Genomic DNA, 21,465 nt, shown 5'->3' with positions numbered 1-21,465 from the left:
ATTTATTAAATGTATTGTCCACTTTATCACAATAACAAGAATTAGAGGCAGATTACAAAGCAAGAAACATAAACAAATTTAAAATCATAGAGGGGCAGATTTTCAAAGGGTTATAGGCATAAGAAACGTGCGTAACCCCCGAAAAGCTGCCCTTGCCTGCCCCTGCGTGCGCTGAATCTATCTTGCATAGGTCGGCGGCGCGCGCATGCCCCGGGACGCGCGTATGACCCAGGGCTTGCAAAAAGGGGCGGGGCGTGGGAGGTCCAGGGGCGTGGCGTGGCCTGAGCCTCCAGGCACAGCGGCCATTTGCCGCTGTGCCCGGGATTGCGGGCCGGCCATTGGCCGGCGCATGTAAGTTACGCCTGCCGGAAGGCAGGCATAACTTCTTCAACAAAGGTAAGGGGGGTTCTAGGTAGGGCTGGGGGACGGGTTAGGTAGGGAAGGGAGGGGAAGGTGCGGGGGGGTGGAAGGAAAGTTCCCTTCGCGGCCGCTCTGATTTCGGAGGGAATGGAGACAGGCTGCGCGGCTCGGCGCGTGCAGGTTGCACAATTGTGCACCCCCTTGCACGCGCCAGGGGCAGGACCAAGGCCTCTGGCACAGCGGCCGTGCCAGGGGCTCGCACGCCGGCACTTGGCCTGCGCGCGAAACCTACGCCTGCCCAGAGCAGGCGCAACTTCGCCAACAAAAGTCAGGGGGGGTTAGGTAGGGGAGGCGGAAGGAAAGTTCCCTCCGAGGCCGCTCCGATTTCAGAGCAGCCTCGGAGGGAACAGGGAAAGCCATCGGGCCTCCCCTAGGGCTCGGCGCACGCAAAGTGCACAAGTGTGCACCCCCTTGCGCACGCCGACCCCAGATTTTATAACATGCGCGCGGCTACGCGTGCATGTTATAAAATCGGGCGTAGATTTGTTTGTACTGGGTTGCACGCACAAATCTACGCCCGCGCATAGGTTTAAAAATCTGGCCCATAGTGCGTTGCAATAATCTAATCTGGATAACACCAATGTTTGCAAAACAGTTAAAAATTCAGGCGCAATCTCCTGACCAATCGTAAATTGAAAAACAAGGTATAATATTAGCCTAGAGCTCTTTCAGCAACTTGTTTAGTATGGGTTGACCTTTGCTTCATATTCCTTCATAAAATAGAAATAGCTTTATTCTTTATCCAGCAGTATTCAAATCAGATCAACTACTGTGATTGGACACAGGTGGGCTCTATTTAACTTATGGGCCCAGTTTAGGAAATTTTTTGAACTGGAGCTAATTTGGGTTTGCTATGAGAAAAGGTATGAAGACTTATGTAATCAAGACTTTTTGTATTTTTATTCTTATTTTTAGAATATTTCTGTAATTGTTCAATGAAAGTGTAGAGTATATTGGGGTAGATTTTAAAAGGAGCGCGCGTGGCATACTTGTGTGTGCGCTACCCCTGCCCCGGACCGCCCCTTTAGTAAAGCCCCGGGACTTTGCCACACGTCGCCGGGCCTTTTTAAAATAGGCCCGGTGCGCATAGGGCTTTTAAAATCCGGCCCATTGTGTGGATCCTTGAAACAGACTCCTAGTTTAATGCACTTTGATTTGTATTTTGTAAAAAGCAGAACATGGAAAATGTATATGAGTGGGAAGATTTTTACAAGGTACTGTGAGGTCTATATTCAGCATCATTTGTCCAGCTATGCTGAGAACTAGCTAAGCAAATGGCAGGATTTGAAAATCTCACCATGCTTACCGTCCCCAAGATAGCCAGATAATTTTTTAGCTGCAAAAAAGTTATCTGACTAGCTTGGGGGTGCAGCACGGGCATTCTAGGGATGAGCGACATATCCGTCTAAGGGGTTTATTTATCAAAGTGCTATATGGCGTTTTCGCATGCGAAAAATGCCTTTAACGCATAGTGCGATGCAAATTAGGAAAAGGGGAGAAGTTTGGGGTGGGATTTGTAGCCAAGTGGGTTGGCTTTGTAATTTGCGAAGTCATATCATACAGCTTTAACTACATCTTTTTCATTTGTGATATGGCTTTATCAAGCTTTGTGATGTTTTCATAAATACTGTTTTTAGTATTTTAAGCTGCTGGAGAGCCAGCATAGCTATCAGGGCCCTCATATGAGAGAGAGAGAGAGAGACAGACTAGCTATAAGGCCCTCATTGTAGTTAGGTATTTATACCTCTATTTGAGGCCCACCTAGTTACTCGAGGTGAGGTTTAGGTAGGAGTGTAGGGGCCACTTTGACATTCAAAGTGAGACGTACGAACAGCACAGTGCTCTCTTGTGAAGATTTGCTGACATTCGGAGTGAGAAACTCAACCAAAGATGAGATTTGTGCAATGTTCTCTCAACCTAGCTTGATGTTACCCAGGTAGAGAGGCTATAACTCTGCAACCTCTGCACTGTTTTTCAAAAATTAGCTATCGTTTGAAAGCCCATGGCATCCACATTCTTATCTGTAGGTTGAAAGGTTATGAAATGTGATCTCAAATTTAATAAGATATAATAGATGAAATATTACACACTATCTTTGGAGTAACTAAGGAACAGGCCAACAACTTGCACTGTATGACTGCCCTGAAATTTCAATTACATCATCCAGATTCAGTAATGTGCACTCCAACATTAAACCTATTGCTTTTTGCAAACTTCTTCTTGCCATTTTATTTGTATAGTAACATTTACTGTATGCTGATATATTCTGTTTTATGTACACACCAATGAAATACGATCATTTCCCATGGACTGTGTACCTGGCCCATTTTCCGATGAACTGCTTGCTATATGTGTTAGGGCATAATACTAAACAGTCATGAATAAAATAAGTACAATTATTTTATTTGTTAAAAGCTTTGGAGTTTTTCAAATAGTAAGTTGTTAAATTCATAGACTATTCTAGAATTGAGTGAATTGTGTCCCTAGCTATGGTTTAGTACAGCACAGAAAGTTTTGTATCATTGGCTACCAGCATAACACATCGTCAAAGAATTTTCTTTCCAGGCCACTTAGAATCTACTTCCACCCTGACTGTGAAGATTTGAGGGCTCTTACCCAGGTCTTGGATACTGTGGTGTTGTGATTTCAGCTCTTCTTTCAGGGTAGAAATTCTCTCCTCAAAGACAACAGCTCCTAATGGAACCAAAACAAACTTTACTTAGCAATGTCTTGCTAAATTTGACAAAACAGGTCTTCTAATAATCCTGGCTTCTCATAAGAACATGCTATACTGGGTCAGACCAAGGATCCATCAAGCCCAGCATCCTGTTTCCAACAGTGGCCAATCCAGGCATTAAGTACCTGGCAAGTACTCCAAAACTAAGTCTATCCCATGCTACTGATGCTAGTAATATGTTAGGAACGTGGACCCTTGAGTCAGCTGGGACGGATGGTGATGCACTGTGGGAGCCCACAGTGGACGTTGCAGCCGGGAGGCGGCGCTGAAGAGGAACCCTCGAAGGCTTCACCCTTGGAAGCCCGCGGTCCCCCCGGGAGGAGCCCATGAGGACCCGCGTCGCTGGGACTTAGGCGAGGTCCTCTGCGACCGAGGACCAGAGGAGAGCAGCCGGCACCAAGGGGTAGATGAAGACTTCACCCTTGGAAGCCCGCGATCCCCCCGGGGGAGCCCATGAGGACCCGAGCCGCTGGGACTTAGGCGAGGCCCCCTGGAGGGCGAAGAACCGGATACCTGTGGATGACGAGAAGCCAGTAGTCAGTGTACGAGCCAAGGTCGGAAGCCAGGAGTCAGATGCTGAAGACAAATCCAAGGGAGGAAGCAGAGACGGAGTCCAGGGACGAAAGCCAGAGTCAGGAACCAGAAGACAGAAACCGAAGACAAGATCAGCGATCCGGAACAGCAACTAGAACCTCTTAAGCCGAGTGAACCTTGTTACAAGGCAAGGCTAGAGCCGGCTGCAGGATTTAAATAATCCTGCAGCGTCACTCCCGGGGCTGTGCTTAGTTTTCCCGCGCTGGTCCCTTTAAACCTGGAGCCCCTGCGCATGCATGCCTAGGGGGCGGGGCCAGCCACAGAGGATCGGCGGCGACTCCCTCGAGGAGGGAATATCGCGGCAGGAACCAGATCGGGCCTAGATGGCTGAAGAGCAGTTCCAGCGGCCAGGGCTGGCCCCGAGATAGGTGGAGGGACCGGGGCACGGCCCGGGACTGTAACAGTACCCCTTCTCCTACGCCACCTTCCCGGGGATCTAGGTTTAGCAGGATGATCCATAAGGAACTGATGGAGGAGGCCCTTGTCCAGTATGTTGGAGGCTGGCTCCCAAGAATTCTCTTCAGGACCATAACCCTGCCAAGAGAGGAGGTACTCCCAATGTCTGTGGTAGAATCGCACATCTAGGACCTCGTTGACTTGGTAGATAGTATCCTCGTGCGCCTCAGGTGTGGCTGATGCGGGGGTCTTCCTATGGAAGATGGACAGGACCAATGGCTTCAGCAGAGAAACATGAAAAACGTTGTGGACCCGGAGCGTAGGCGGGAGGTGGAGGTGTTAACAGACTGCCCCCACCCTTTCCATGATGGAGAACGGGCCGACGTACTTTGGGGCTAGACGCATGGAGAGAAGCCGCAAGCAAAGATATTTCGTGCTCAACCAAATGTTCTCCCCGGGGAGAAAAGATGGGACTGGACATCATAGACGGTCTGCGAACTTCTTAGTGATAACTGCCGTGCGTTGAAGCTTCTGCCGGGTAGAGTGCCAGAGAGAACATAACTGTTGGGCCGTGAGTTGGACGGCTGGAGATGGCACTGTCAACGGCAAGGGCAAGGGAGGTCGAAGCCGTTTCCCGTACACCATATAGAAGGGAGAATTACCGGTGGCAGAGTGTTTGTGGTGATTGTACGAGAACTCTGCCCATGGGAGAAGGGCCACCCAATCAGTCTGTAAATCTCCCACGAAGGACCGGAGGAAGGTCTTCAATGTCCGGTTCATGCGCTCCACTTGGTCGTTAGCTTGAGGGTGGAAGGCGGTCGTAAAATCTAGCTGAACCCCAAACTTTTTACAAAGTGCCCTCCAATATTTTGCAGTGAATTGTGAGCCCCGATCCAAGGCAATCTGCCGGGGAAGCCCGTGAAGGCGAAAGGTGTGGTGAGTAAACAGGTTTGCAAGTTCAGGTGCTGAGGGCAACTTAGCGAGAGGGACAAAGTAGGCCATCTTGGAGAACCTGTCAATCGTAACCCAGATCACCGTCTTCCCTTCTGAAGAGGGTAGGTCCACAATGAAGTCCGTGGACAAGTGGGTCCACGGTTCGGTGGGGATAGGTAGCAGCTGAAGACCCCAGGGGCGGCTGGTAGGAATCTTCTGTTGAGCACAGGTCGGAGCTGACATAGAGCCAAACATCCTTCTTAAGCTGGGGCCACCAGTAGTACTCGGAGAATAATTCCTGGGTTCGTGCTACCCCTGGGTGACCAGTGGTCAGGGAGTCATGGGCCCAAGAGAGTACTTTCTTCCAAAGGTGAACCGGTACAACCGTCTTCCCCATAGGGACCACGTCGGACGCCTTGAGAAGCACCTTGGCCAGGTCGAGTATGTATTGAGGCGGATTAGGGGTATCTTCCATCTCTGCCGTACGGGAAAGGGCGTCTGCCTGGATGTTCTTGGAAGCAGGCCTGTAGCGGAGGAAAAAGTGAAATGGCTAAAAAAGAGGGACCACCGAGCCTGTCGCGGGTTGAGGTGCTGGGTGTGACATAAGCATTCCAGATTCTTGTGATCCGTATAGACGATCACTGGGTGCTGGGCTCCCTCCAACCACTGGCGCCATTCCTCGCAGGTCAATTTGATGGCCAGAAGTTCTTTGTCTCCTATGCCATAGTTTTTTTCTGCGGGTGAGAACTTCCGGGAAAAGTAAGAACACGGCAGGGACTCAGGACGGCTCCAACCGCCATGTCGGAGACGTCAACTTCCACAATGAACTGACGTTGGGGATCAGGGGCACGGACCGGGACCGTAACATAATAGCAGTGGCTATTTTCTAAGTCAGCTTGATTAATAGCAGGTAATGGACTTCTCCTCCAAGAACTTATCCAAACCTTTTTTTAAACCCAGCTACACTAACTGCACTAACCACATCCCCTGGCAACAAATTCCAGAGTTTAATTATGCGTTGAGTGAAAAAGAACTTTCTCTGATTAGTTTTAAATGTGCTACATGCTAACTTCATGGAGTGCCCCCTAGTCCTTCTATTATCCAAACAAGTAAATAACTGATTCACATTTACCCATTCTAGACCTCTCATGATTTTAAACATCTCTATCATATCCCCCCCTCAGCCGCCGATTCTCCAAGCTGAACAGTCCTAACCTCTTTAGTCTTTCCTTATAGGGGAGCTGTTTCATCCTCTTTATCATTTTGGTTGCCCTTCTTTGTACCTTCTCCATCACAACTATATCTTCTTTGAGATTCGGTGACCAGAATTGTACACAGTATTTAAGGTCGGTCTCACCATGAATCCATACAGAGGCATTATGACATTTTGCGTTTTATTCACCATTCCCTTCCTAATAATTCCTAACATTCTGTTTGCTTTTTTGACTGCCGCAGTTCACTGAGCCGACAATTTGAATGTATTATCCACTATGAAGCCTAGAACTCTTTCCTGGGTGGTAGCTCCTAATATGGAACCTATCATCGTGTAACTATTACATTGGTTATTTTTCCCTATATGCATCACCTTGCACTTATCCACATTAAATTTCATCTGCCATTTGGATGCCCAATTTTCAAGTCTTACAAGTTCCTCCTGCAATTTATCACAATCTGCTTGTGATTTAACTACTCTGAATAATTTTGTATCATCTGCAAATTTGATTTGACTCCTTTATTACAGATTACTGTGAGAGGATAGGGTGATTTTGGACTAATGGATTTATTTCTTATCAGAGTCTGGGTTTTATCATTTCCATATTATAACACTGTTCTGTAATGATAGTCTTGGTACTGTTATAACTTCTAGCCACGGCTAGCCACGCCTACCTCTCCTGCCTGCTCCCGGGCTGCTGTCGGCGTTGGCCTGCGGGCAAAGGGAACCCCCCAAGGCAGGTCTCTGGCCTTCTTCGCGGCACTGGCCGCCGACACTAGGCCGCGCTCCGACGGTGTCTCTGGCGGGGGGGGGGGGGCGTCCTCCGGGCTTCTCTTCGCAGCATCGGGCCGCCCTGCACGATTCCAGGGACATCCTCTGGCTGCCCTTAGATGCGAGGCTGCGCCTCCTGCTCTCATTTAAAGGGGCCTCGTCACCTTAACCAGGCTCAGCTACAGCAGATAGGTCAGGGTTAGGGAGGTATTTAAGGCGGCTTCCTCTTCTTGACCTTTGACTTGGCAACGAGTCTGCTGGCTTCGGTGAGTCTCCTGGTGCCTTGGGTTCCTGCTTCCTCTTGATTGATTATTCGGCATATGACTTCGGACTGGCAAGTGGTGATTCTTTGGCGTGTGACTTCGGACTGGCAAGCGGTGATTCTTTGGCATGTGACTTCGGACTGGCAAGTGGTGATTCTCTGGCATGTGACTTCGGACCGGCGAACGGCGACTCTCTGGTACTTGACCTCGGACTCCTTTGACGGATCTTCCATCTTCAAGGGTCCTCCTAAGTCCAAGTGGCCCGGGTCCCTAAGGGCTCCTCCCGGGGGGACCGCGGGCTTCCAGTGGCGAAGACCCGACTCCGCACCTCTTCGACCTCTCAAAGGTCCACTTAAGTCCCAGCGACACAGGTCCCTATGGGCTCCTCCTGGGGGACCGCGGGCTTCCAGCGGTGAAGAACCGCTAGCTCCTACTTCGACTCCGCCTTGCCACCTGACGGGGGAACCTGAGGATTTGTCTCCTCAGGTAGTACCAACTCCCCCTCGGTCCAAGGGTTCACATCTCGCTAAGTTTTAACAGGTACCCTTAACGGGACATATTTAATTTTTTTTGGTAGAATTCGTTTATAGATATGGTGATATGGATGTTTATAGTTTTGGGTGGGTTGGTGGCAAGCTGGACCTCTCTTTAGGATGACCACTTGTTTTACTTTTAATTGTGTATGTTTTGTTTTTAATATAACTATAATATAGTCTGTTTTATGTGCTGACTATTAGATGTACAGAGTTAATTGTTTGTTGATGTTAAGAACATAAGAATTTGCCATAGTGGGTCAGACAGAGGGTCCATCAAGCCCAGCATCCCATTTCCAACAGTGGCCAATCCAGGCTACAAATACCTGGCAAGTACCCAAACACTAAGTAGATTCCATGCTACTAATGCCAGTAATAGCAGTGGCTATTCCCTAAGTCAACTTGATGTTAGGTATTCTATGTATGGATTTGATTATGTTTTTAGACTTCATTGTAATTTGAAGCGCATGCACCCATCCACAGACACATGGGTGCAAAAGCAAACATATGCTGGAATTTTAAATCCAGTTGCATATGTATGATTTAAAATATTCCTACTGCACGTATGTGTGCTCCTAATTTTAAGCCATTACTTGAACAAATGGACTTTATGTATCTTCTTTAGGACTTTAGCAGGTTTCACGTGCACAGGTAAGCAGATTTTAAAACATGCCCATGTAAAGGACAGCGCAAGTTTTACCAATTACTCCACCTGTTTGCCCAGTCTATCTCAAGGTCATTTAGACTCCTCTGGTTTTTCAGACTGCACTCCCCCCAGTTGACCAGGACCCCTCACTCTTGCGTGTTAGGCCTAAAAAGCGATTTCTGCAGACTCACACCTCATCAGGAGCAGTAGTACAAATACACAGCTAACAAGCCAGCTGTGGCCTCTGGATTTAAAATATAAATTTATGCACATAAGTATTGGGCCTACACCGGAACACCTCTAACTCTGACCTTTTTTTTATTATTTGCACTCACATATATAAACACGTAAAATCCAGTTTTTAGAATACGTGTTGCTTGCGCATGGCCCAGATACTCACGTACATGGAGTTTTTAGTGTGCACAATGCTTTTAAATTTTACCCCTGACATCAAGGGAATAATAAATTATCATCATTATCATTTCAAGACTAGGTCCCCAACCACTCTGAGCCCTCATATGTTGTCCTCACATCCCTGGGCTGGGCCTTTGAAAACTCTTCACATCTCAAGAATGGGCCTCTAACCTTTCTCCTCATATCCCAGAGCTGACAGTGTAAACCCTCAGATAAAAATAAGGTAGCAAGAGATGGATAGGAGCAAAAAAAATGAGTGGGAGATATAGAGAAGTAGGGAGAAACAGCAAGAAACAATAAAAGAAAGGTGCACAGAGAAACAAGGCGACAAGAAGAGGGAGAGAAGAAAATCAATGGAAATATAAAAGTGAGATTGAGACTTCAAATGAAAGAAGTGGGGAAGGGAAAAGCCCATCCTTTTTCTGTAAGCATATGTGAACGTTTGGGGAAAAACCCACAAAACTTTCATGAAGTAGTTTGGCAAACTGAAACAAAGGCTTGCAGCTCATTAGTCTAGTGCGGTGAACTTTTGGACTCTGTGAATCTGCATCAGAGTTCAAGCAGATTTGCCCATTTCTAAGGATCTGTGGGAATCAAATTCAAAACAGATTTCCTTGAATTGGTGAATATGCATCAAATCTGTCAGATTTCCAGTGAAAAAAAATTCCATAAAGATCCTCAGCAAATTTGAGAAAATGTCATTGAGTTCAAACCAGGCTGAAATTTGCCTGGTTTGATTTTGACTTCATATTTTCCACACCTCTCTGTTCTCTAGCATTCCTAATGCCATATAACAAGAGGCTGCTTTATGAACTAATTTCTGAGGATCTTTTCTGCTGCTGTAGCAAAACATCCAGTAGCAATGGCACTTAACTTTTCTGCAGCTCCTTCTTCTCTTTTTCCCATCTACTCATATTTTTTTGATTCTCTTGTTTCATTTCCTCTAAACAGTGCTCAGACACTATCTGCTGCTGCTGCTGTTGTTCTTTCTCCTTCTGAATTTCTTTGGCAGAATTTTCAATCTGACTTCTCAGCTGCATCTTCTCAACTTCGGAGGCTTCCAGCTTAGCCTTTAGAGGGTTCACCAGCTCCATGAGTTCCAAGAGTTGCTTGTTGATGCGAGACACATCTTTGCTTTGCTCGGATGCCCAGTAGCTCATCTCTGTAGCTGACAGGAGACGGGTTCCTACCATTTCTTGCACCACTTCCTGAAACTTACAGAGGGAGGAGGGCAGGCCTTGGCTGTGGCAGGCCTTGATAATGGCATTACTGACTTCCCGAAGGCTGGCCTGAGCAGTGGCACAAGAATCACATGGTACCAAGGCCGATTCGATTGTCTGAGAGCTGATGGTCCGAGTGTCCATAGACATGTTGTAGTATGAGCACTGTGACTTAGGGTTGGGAATTCTGTCAGTTTGCTGATCCCTACTTTGTGAATGGCCAGTTCTGAGCAGGTGATTATGAGATGAAGGCATTTGTGATGTGGAACCCTTTATGCACTCGTTCTCATCTACCTCAGTCCTCGACGGAGTCTGAAGTGTAACACTATCATCTCTGTAGGACTTTTTCTGTAAGTAAATATACAAATGGATATAAAATGATTATATAAATAATTATGCCACTTACAACCAATCTATTATGCAACATTTATAGCCATAAGAACACCATCATTATAATGCCAGACTTACCCTCACTCTCTAACAAAATGCAAGGTGACCTTATTTTATACAGAAAAGACAAGATAAGCAGCATTGGTCTGACAATCAGTGCTCAGGACAGGTGTTATGGAATTGATCTGAGCCTGATCAACTCAGATGTTATAGGGTTAGTGGCACCTGTGGGCTGCAGCAGGACTGAACACTGATCTTAAAATCACAAGACCTCATGACTGTTGCAGGGATAATAGAGAGGTCACCACCCTTATCCTACAGACATATGGCCTTTTTGCTAAATGTTTACAGCAACCTGAAAGTTGTGATTAGGCAGCAGAGAAGGAAGATTTTTCTTACATACATATACTGAAAATGCTGTTGATTACAGCTGTCCCAGCTATTGCTATTAACTGCTTTTGATAATCCACAGATGTAAATGCTTATGTGCTGAAACCTGTCACACAAGAATCTGGGAACCAGACAACAGCACACAGGCAAGAAAGCAGGACATCAAAGCAGCACCAGGATCCAAGAAAGCAGGTGCTGACTTGTGATTCAGGACTGATGGGACTGGTGGGGGATGCAGTTGCCAGTGTTAGATTTCTCGCAAGCAACATAAAAGTAAACAAAACTGTAAATGATCAGAACATTACACACTTTTGGGCTGATACAGTAAAATCGCGGGAGAGCGGGCAAGCGCCCGCTCTCCTGTGTGCGCGATTCAGTAAATAAATTTATTTAAATTAGGCCCGGCGGTAAAAAGAGGCGCTAGGGACACTAGCGCGTCCCTAGCGCCTCTTTTTTGACAGGAGCGGCGGCTGTCAGCGGGTTTGACAGCCGACGCTCAATTTTGCCGGCATCGATTCTCAAGCCCGCTGACAGCCATGGGTTCGGAAACTGGACGCCAGCAAAATTGGGCGTCAGGTTTTAACCCATGAGCCGCGGGCCGATTTCAAATTTTTTTTGTTTTTTTCACTTTTTTTAACTTTCGGGACCTCCGACTTAATATCGCCATGATATTAAGTCGGAGGGTGCACAGAAAAGCAGTTTTTACTGCTTTTCTGTGCACTTTCCTGGTGCCGGCAGAAATTAGCGCCTACCTTTGGGTAGGCGCTAATTTCTGAAAGCAAAATGTGCAGCTTGGCTGCACATTTTGCTTTCTGAATCGCGCGGGAATACCTAATAGGGCCATCAACATGCATTTGCATGTTGCGGGCGCTATTAGGTTCGGGGGGGGGGGGGGGGGTTGGACGTGCGTTTTGGACGCGCTATTACCCCTTACTGAATAAGGGGTAAAGCTAGCGCGTCCAAAACGCGTGTCCAATCGCGGGTTAACAGTGCGCTCTGCTGGAGAGCACTGTACTGTATCGGCCTGTTTAAGAGCTGAAAGACACCTTGGGTCCTAAAGAACAGTGTAAGGAATGTATGCTTTGTTTCATATACTAATATATAAATTATTGTGATTATTCTCCTTGTCTGAGTATTGCAGTCAACCATTTAGTGTTATTTGTAGCAAATCCTGTTGTCTAATTATTCCTATAAGCTCATAATAAAGCAGAGTTGCTTACCTGTAACAGGTGTTCTCCCAGGACAGCAGGATGTAGTCCTCACATATGGGTGACGTCATTAGGCAGAGCCCTATTATGGAACACTTTTATCAAAGTTTCTAGAAACTTTGACTGGAATACTGAGCATGCCCAGCATGCCATGATCCCTGTGTCCACAGGGGTCTCCCTTCAGTCTCGTTTGTAGCAAAAAAGTGCGAGCAAAAAATAAAATAACAAAACGTAAGCAGACCCAACTCCGCGGGGTGGTGGGTGGGTTTCGTGAGAACTACATCCTGCTGTCCTGGGAGAACACCTGTTACAGGTAAGCAACTCTGCTTTCTCCCGGGACAAGGATGGTAGTCCTCACATATGGGTGACATCACAGGATGGAGCCCAATCACGGAACACTTCTGTCAAAGTTTCCAGAACTTTGACTGGCCCCTACTGGGCATGCCCAGCATGGCACTAACCTTGCAGCCAGCAGGGGTCCCCCCCCCCCAGTCCTGTTAAAAAGCTACAGGTAGTGCCGATAATAAAATAAGAAAACGTTACGAACCCAACACCGCGGGGCGGCGGGTGGGTTTCGTGAGGACTAACATCCTGCTGTCCTGTGAGAACACCTGTTACAGGTAAGCAACATTTGCTTTCTCACAGGACAAGCAGGATGGTAGTCCTCACATATGGGTGAGTACCGAGCTTAGGATGTCTGAGTATGCACCAAATGTACTCAGGCGTGCAAGGCACTAGGCCTGGGATGAAATTTGGCCGAGGGCATCCTGAACCCCACCAGGCAGGCAGAAGGGTGTTGGTATGTCACCTTGTAAAAAGGTTGCGCAAGACAGACTAGCCGAAGATGGAATCTTGTCTTCCAGCTTTGTCTAAGCAATAATGGGCTGTAAAGGTATGGAAAGAACTCAAGGTGGCAGCCCTGCAAATGTCAGGAAGCGGCACCGAGCGTAGGTGTGCTACTGAAATCGCCATGGCCCTCACAGAGAGTGTGTTTTAACACGGTCTTGAATGGAATGCCCGCTTGCTGATAGCAAAAGGATATGCAGTCCGCCAACCAGGAGGAGAGAGTCTGCTTACCCACAGGCTGCCCTAATTTGACAGGATGGAAAGAGACAAACATTTGAGTGCTTTTCCTGTGGGCAGCTGTACGGTCTAGGTAGAATGCATTTGTAGAATGCATTTGTAGTCAAGGGGATGCAGAGCCTGCTCTCCTGGATTGGAATGGGGCCTGGGAAAAAAGTTAGATAGTATAATGGATTGATTGAGATGAAACTCCAAAACTACCTTAAGTAAGAATTTACGGTGAGTGCGGAGTACTGCCCGGTCCTGCAGAAGTTTAGTGTAAGGCGGATAGGTAACTAGAGCCTGTAATTCACTAACTCTGCGAGCGGAAGTGATTGCCAAAAGGAAAATCACTTTCCATGTGAGATATCAAAGGTCACAGGATTGAAGAGGCTCGAATGGTGGTTTCATGAGCCGACCCAAAACTAGGTTGAGGTCCCAAGAAGGGGCCGGAGGACGCAGAGGAGGCTTGAGGTGAAGCAAGTCCTTCAAAAAACGCGTAACAAGGGGTTGTACTGATATGGGAACATCCCCGATACCTTTATGGAAGGCGGCTACAGCACTGTCATGCATCCTGATGGAAGACGTTTTTAGACCTGACTCTGACAAATGCCAGAGATAGTCCAGAAACTTTGTGATTGGACAGATAAAAGGGTCAAGGGATTGAGAAGAGCACCATGACGTGAACCTGGTCCATTTGTAAGAATACGATTTCCTCGTGGAAGGCTTCTGTGAAGCAATAAGGACACGGGAAATGGTTCAGAAAGGTTAAGTGGCTGAAGGATTAACCTTTCAACATCCATGCCGTCAGGGACAAGGCTTGAAGATTGGGGTGGCGTAGGTACCCGTCGTTTTGAGTGATTAGAAGCGGGTCCTTTCCCAAGGGAATGTGCCTGCGGATGGAGAGATCCTGAAGTAATGGAAACCACACTTGGCGTGGCCAGTGAGGTGCTATCAGGATCATGGTTCCCTTATCCTGACGTAACTTCACGAGAGTCTTTGAGAGAAGTGGAAGTGGAGGGAATGCATATAGGAGACCGGTTGCCAATGATAGGGAGAATGCGTCTCTTGGCTGATAGTGTTGGCTGCGAGTGAGAGAGCTGAAGTTGTCTACTTTGCGATTTTGAGGTGACGTAAAGAGGTCTATTTGAGGATAACCCCATTGTTGGAAGATCGAGTTCGCTACTGAGGGGTTGAGGGACTACTCGTGCGGTTGAAAGGTGCGACTCAGCTTGTCTGCCAACACATTGTCCACTCCCGGCAAGTAGGTGGCCCTGAGGTAAATTGAGTGGGAGAGGGCCTCTGCCCATATCTGCCCAGCTTCCTGACACAGAAGGTAGGAGCCCGTCCCTCCCTGTTTGTTGATGTACCACATGGCCACCTGGTTGTGTGTCTGGATCAGGATGACTTGACTGGAGAGGCGATCCTGAAATACACTGAGAGCATATCTGATTGCTCGCAGCTCCACGAAATTTATTTGGTTTTTGGCTTCCTCTGGAGACCAAGAGCCTTGTGTCTGCAGATCGGCCACATGGACTCCCCAGCCGAGGTTGGAAGCATCGGTGATGAGAATTATTTGAGGGTCTGGAGCCTGGAAGGGCAAGCCTTGGAGGAGATTGACCTGATTTCTCCACCAGGCGAGAGACTGATGGAGTGAGTCGGTTACGTGGACAATGGTTGACAGGGGCTGAATGGATTGAGTCCATTGTGACCTTAGAGTCTACTGCATGACTCTCATGGCCAAGCGGGCCATTGGGGTGACCTGAACTGAGGACGCCATGTGTCCCAGGAGGATGAGAAAGTGGTGTGCAATCGTGGAGTGCTGAGACTGCAGCTGGTGTGCAAGAGACACAAGAGTGAGAGTGAGCTGTCGAGGCAGAAAAGCCTTTGCCTGCAAGGTGTCAAAGTCTGCCCTAATGAATGATAAGGTTTGAGATGGGACTAAGTAGGATTTGTCGTAGTTGATGAGAAATCCGAGTGAAATTAGAGTGTGTAAAGTAAGAAGTAGGGACGACAGAGCAGCTTGCTGAGTGGGAGCCCTGATTAACCAATCGTCTAGATAGGGATAGACGTGAACACCTTGAGTCCTGAGGAAGGCTGCAACTATGACGAGGCATTTTGTGAAGACTCGTGGTGCAGATGCGAGGCCAAATGGAAGCACTCGGAACTGATAGTGCTTGGGGCCTACTAGAACCTCAGGTATTTGTGATGAGATGGAATTATCGCGATATGAGTGTATGCGTCCTGGAGGTCTAGAGAGCAGAGCCAGTCTCCTCTTTGTAGAAGAGGAAGAAGAGAGCCCAAGGATACCATTTTGAACTTCTCTCGGTGGAGGTACTTGTTGAGGGCACGTAGATCCAGAATTGGACGAACGGCTCCCAATTTTTTGGGGATTAGAAAGTACAGGGAATAGAACCCTAGGCCGTGCTGAGAGTAGGGCACTGGTTCTATTGCCTTGGACTGGAGGAGGAAGGAGACCTCCTGTTCCAGAAGGATGGAGTGATCGGATGTTCTCCACATCGATAGAGGTGAGGAGTCCGGTGGAATGGAGAGAAGGTTCAGATGATAACCTTGAACAATTATCGCTAGGACCCACTGGTCTGAGGTGATTGAGTGCCACCTGTTGTTGAAATGGCACAATCGACCTCCCACTGGTATGTGGGGCAATGGAAGCTGGCTGCTGCTCTCTATGCAGGAGTCAAAAACCGGAAGCAGGGCCCGGCTGAGGAGCTGCTTGCGGTTTTTGTTTTCGTGTCTGACGAGACTGGACTTTTTGAAACGGTCTCGTAGAACAGGTTCTAGTTGGTGGCTGGTAGGACTTCTTCAGGTGGAAGAATGACTTCTTAGAGAATACTCAGAGGGCATCAGAGAGAGCTTTCTTAGGGTCTCATGATGGTCCTTGAGTTCTGCCACTGTTCGTTGAATCTGCTTGCCAAACAGATTATCTCCTACACAAGGCAGGTCAGATAATCTGTCTTGCAATTCAGGGCGAAGGTCGGAAGACTTGAGCCAGGCCCATTATCTTGGCGAGATAGCAGCTGCAGATACCCTGGTAGCAGTGTCAAAGATATCGTAAGATCATCTGATCTCATGCTTGCCTGCCTCAAAACCCTTGTTTACTAGGGTTTGGAGTTGCTCTTGAAATTGCTGAGGCAGGGAGTCTGTTAAGTCTTGTATCTGCTTAAATAAGACCCTATTATATTGGGTCATATAGAGCTGATAAGAGGCAATTCTGGAGATGAGCATTGATCCCTGGAAGACACGGCGACCAATGGCATTTAGAAATTTCTGTTCCTTGCCTGAGGGAAAGAAAGTGTGAGGTTTTGATCTCCTTGCCCTTTTCTGGGCAGATTCGACAACCACAGATTGGTGATCCAATTGAGGTTTGCGAAAGCCTGGAGCTGACTGAATGAGATAGGTGGTGTCAGCTTTCCTGTGGACTGGAGCAACAGAGCCAGGATGTTCCCAGTTCTTTTTGAGGAGATCCAGAAGAACCTGGTGGATAGGGATGGAGGTAATTTCCTTGGGAGCATCCAGGAATTGTAACAGCTCCATCATTTGATGCCTGTCATCTTGTTCAGTCTGCAATTGGAAGGGAACCAATTGGAAGGGAACCAGTCTGCAATTGGAAGGGAACCAATTGGAAGGGAACCAGTCTGCAATTGGAAGGGAACCAATTCAGAGACTACTTTTCAGCTAAGATCCACCAATACATGTACAACCCGAAAGCCCTTTTCAATTATGTTGCCAACCTCACCAAATCCTCTCAGCCCACTATCCCTGAGAATGATGCCTCCACTAAGAGCGAAGAAATCGCCCAGTATTTCCTCACAAAAATCACCAACATCCTCCGCAGATTTCAACACCCTTCTCCATCCACCTCCCCTTCCCCCTCTCTCCAACCTTCCCCCACTTCACCCACCCTCCAAACCCCTGACCTGACTTCCGCTAAAGAAGTGGAATCTATTCTCAGAAAACTTAAACCAGCTTCCCACCCTTCAGACACCATTCCCACAAAATCCCTCCTCTCCATCCCGAACACTATATCCAAACCCATCGCAGACATCATAAACTCCTCCCTCTCTTCAGGCTCTGTCCCAGATGCTCTTAAACAAGCTATTGTCAAGCCCCTCCTAAAAAAACCAACACTAGACCCTAAAGACCCCGCTAACTTCCGCCCTATCTCTAACCTGCCCTTCCTATCCAAAATTATGGAAAAGATTGTAAACATCCAACTTACAGAATATCTAGAAAGCAACAACATTCTGCATCCAGCCCAATACGGCTTCCGTAAATACCTCAATACAGAAACCCTCCTGCTCTCCCTCACGGACCACTTACTCATAGGCATGGACCGAGGCAACTGTTACCTCCTCGCCCTACTCGACATCTCAGCTGCCTTTGATACCATCAACCATAACCTCCTCATCAACCGGCTATCCGAAATAGGCATCTCAGGCCTAGCCCTACTATGGTTTAAATCCTACTTATCTAACAGAAAGTTCTCCGTCAAGATAGGAAACGCCAACTCCACACTCTATCTCTTGTCTCAAGGTGTCCCACAAGGCTCCTCCCTCTCCTCCACCCTTTTCAACATTTATCTCACACCTCTATGTCAGCTCCTCACAGACCTCGGCCTCAAATTCTACCTCTATGCAGATGACGTTCAAATCGTCATTCCCATTCACAACTCTCTCTCAGATGCCCTTGCCTTCTGGAACACATGTCTTGCCAACATCAATGACTTCCTCACCAACATCCACCTCGCTCTAAACTCCTCCAAAACAGAGCTGCTCCTTATCTCTCCTCACCTCCCTCCCAAACCACCGATCTCCAACGATCCAGCTTTCAACGTCATAACACCCCAACCCACAGTAAGAGACCTTGGGGTTATCATAGATCAACAACTCAATCTCAAAAAACAGATCAACTCCATCCTCAAAGAAGGTTTCTTCAAGCTTCACATCCTGAAGAAACTCAGACCCCTCCTCCACTATCATGACTTCCGCACCGTCGTCCAAGCCACCCTTTCCTCAAAGCTGGACTACTGTAATGCCCTCTTCCTTGGCCTACCCTCCTCCACCACCAAGCCCTTACAAATGCTCCAGAATGCCATCGCCAGGGTCATCACCAACTCAAGGAAAGCTGATCACATTACCCCAATACTCAAAGAACTCCACTGGCTCCCCATCGCATCCCGAATTCTCTTCAAAATTCTAACCATAGTGCACAAGTCCATCCACTCGCACAATTCCAATTGGTTGGATGAACCCTTTCGTCCTATACGCACTGAACGACCCACTCGCACTGTCAACAAAGGCACCCTCTCCATTCCCCCTTTGAAAAAAGCCCACCTCTCCTCTACTAGGGACCGTGCACTATCCATTGCAGGCCCTAAACAATGGAACACCCTCCCTACCACTCTCAGGCTAGAGCCATGTTACGCCAAGTTCAGAAAAAAACTTAAAACATGGCTCTTCCGACAAGCCTACCCTGATTAAGTACACCGACTTCTGCAAGTATCTTGCCTACGCCTTGTATATTCCTGTAAATAGTCCGTTGCAGTTTTTATTTATTGCTTTAATTCCTCCACCTCCTGCTCTTTGTATACTCCTCCTTGTTCGCCCTCCCTGTTCATTGTAATTTCTACCTTTAAAGTTACATTGTAAACCGGTATGATGTATGCATACTAATACCGGTATATAAAAGTTTTTAAATAAATAAATAAATCTCCTTCACAAAATTTATAAAGAAAGGTCCTCTGGAGGAGAATGCTTTCTACTTTCAGTAGGTGAAGGTGGTGAAGGCAAATCATCGGTGTCTGGTGAAGAATCATCAGTCCAGGTGTCGTAGGTATCAGCACCTGCTCCTCTAGGGACTAGAGGAGGACGGGGCGGTGGGATCCCTGAAGGTCCTGGTCGAGGCTCCGAAGGACTCGAAGGAATAACTGGAGGCACCGATGAGGGCATCAAAGGCACCTGTGCAGGCATCGAGGGCATCGATGGATGACTCGGTGGTGCCGATGGACACATCTGCATCGATGGGTGGATCAGTGGCACCGACGGACGTATCAGCTTCGATGGATGAGGCATCGGCAGAACTCCCGATGGAGGGATGCGGAACGGTGTTTCTCCTCCCGATGACAAAGCAAGCAGGGAGGGCACCGGAGCCATCGGTGACCCGGGGTCCATTGGTGGAAAAGCAGCCATAAGTGCTTCCATCCTTGACAGCAGCGGTGCCAACGCTATTGGAATCGGGTCAGTGGTCGGTTCCGCAATCGGTACTGGTGTCGGTGCCAGATGAACCTGGAGTTGATGCATCGCCTTGTCGATGGCCTCCTGAACCATCCGATCCAATTCTTCTCAGAGACCTGGACCTAGCAGCCCTGGCTCTGGAACAGAAGAAGGAGGCAGAGGAATATCTGGAGGGAGCACCGTTAAAGGCGGAGTTGCGGCTCCCGATACCCTGTCGGGTGAGGGTTGCCTCGGTGACCCGGTCGCCGAAAAGGTCGGTGCCTTTTCTGGATGGGGTTTCTTCGACGGCGGCTCGGATAATGGCGAGGTCGATGATTTCGCTCCCTCGATGGTCCAAGACTTTCGATGCCGGTGGCGATGTTTATCTCTACGATCCCCTCGGTCCTGAGGGGGAGTAGAGGGTATCAAAGGCTGAGAAGTCGTCGATGCCGGACGGTCACCGGCCGGAGGTCGATGCTGGCGCGAAGTTGACGGTGCCGGTTCTGACGACGTCAATGCAATAGACAGCGTCGGGGTTTGAGCACAGAAGAGAAGTTCCATCTTCTCCATTCTAGCCTTGTGATCTTTTGATGTCATGAAGGCACATTTGGTGCAGGTTAGGACACCATGCTCACATCTGAGACACATTACTCAGACTTTGTGAGGGTCTGTGATGGTCATGGTGCGATTACAGTCTGGGCACCGGCGGAACCCCGATGCCATGACCATGAAAAAATTGAGCCGCAGTACGGTCGACAGCCAGTAGACCACGAGGGCCAAACTCGATGGTAATCGATGGAAAATGGGTAAAAAACTTACCGGAGTACCACGGCTTGAAAAAGTTGAAGGAGGGACCCCTGTGGGGTAAATTAAATTTTAGTAATACCGTGAGGAAAATTCTTCACAGGAATCTCTGTAGAGCTCCTTAACCATGTGGCTACTGCTGCGTGGAAAAAAGTAGACTTGGGGGGGGGGGGGGACCCCTGCTGGCTGCAGGGTTAGTGCCATGCTGGGCATGCCCAGTAGGGGCCAGTCAAAGTTCTGGAAACGTTGACAGAAGTGTTCCGTGATTGGGCTCCATCCTGTGATGTCACCCATATGGGAGGACTACCATCCTGCTTGTCCTGTGAGAATAGCAAGCTACAGGCTGACTCATATTACAACAGGCCAATAGCAGACAACTCATGCGACAGGCACAATAATTGGGGTGCTATTGGCAATGATACTGTTGCGATCCCCCCTGTTGCTGCGCTACAGGAGGTATCTTACCTTCCTCCCGGAGGCCACTTCGAAGCCAGGGCCTCTCCTGTACACCATCTGGGACTTGCTCCAGGGCCTGGGAGGCCTAGCTGTTCCTGAGGCCTGCCTGTGGCTTGCATACCTGCGTTTGGACTTCTTGTTTGGTGACGCCCTTCTCCTAGGGGCCGGCCCGCAGCTCTCTACCCCACTTATAGGGCCAGCGAGGGGCGGTCCTGGCAAACTCCTCCCAGGGAGCCTACAACCTCCAATATATAAGGACTTTCTTGTCACTTGCAACTTGCCTTCGGATCGGGCTCTACAGTTGCCTGTAACCTTCTCCTCGATCCAGGTCATCCGTTGTCTTGCCTGTGTTGATGGTGCCTTGTCCTGTTTTGATGTCTGTTCCAGTCCGTGCCTTGCTGTGTTACCTGATGTCTGATCCAGTTCCTGCCTTTCCTTGATGTCCTGCCTTGTGCTGCCTGGAGTGCAGCGTTCCTGCCTTGTGCTGCCTGGTGTGCAGCGTACCTGCCTTGACTGCCTGGAGTGCAGTATTCTTCCGCCTTGTCTTCCTGGTGCTCTCCCGCTCCCAGCGTGGTCCGCGACCAGCCTTCCTGGGCTGAGTAGGGCGCGTATGGGACGGGGTGGTCCGCGACTCAGTCCCGTGGGTGGGCTGAGTAGGGCGCCCTCAGGGACAGTGCTCATGTCTCCTTCCAACCCTCGTCTTCAATGTCTGCACTAGCCTTTGTCTACGATGTCTGCACCTGCCTTGTCTTCGATGTCTGCACCTGCCTTGTCTACGATGT

At 48.5% G+C, this 21,465-nt stretch overlaps 1 protein-coding gene across 5 annotated transcripts in view; it reads right to left on the bottom strand.

The window, feature by feature from the left end:
- CCDC157 (coiled-coil domain containing 157) overlaps positions 1-21,465 on the bottom strand; it is a 158,080-nt gene that overhangs the window by 78,505 nt on the left and 58,110 nt on the right. For all 5 annotated transcript variants that reach the window (XR_003852047.1, XR_003852046.1, XM_029572039.1 and 2 more), the window contains exons 4-5: positions 9,795-10,488; positions 3,037-3,114 (exon numbers count right to left, since the gene is read on the bottom strand). Coding sequence is in view for 3 of the 5 variants with exons in the window: in XM_029572039.1 (XP_029427899.1) it covers positions 3,037-3,114; positions 9,795-10,488 (772 nt within the window). In the remaining 2 variants the exon portion in view is untranslated. The remainder of the gene's footprint in view (positions 1-3,036; positions 3,115-9,794; positions 10,489-21,465) is intronic.

Source organism: Rhinatrema bivittatum, chromosome 11 (genome assembly GCF_901001135.1).
Source record: "Rhinatrema bivittatum chromosome 11, aRhiBiv1.1, whole genome shotgun sequence".
NCBI classification, from domain to species: domain Eukaryota; kingdom Metazoa; phylum Chordata; class Amphibia; order Gymnophiona; family Rhinatrematidae; genus Rhinatrema; species Rhinatrema bivittatum.
This window is presented reverse-complemented; position numbering and strand designations above follow the sequence as displayed.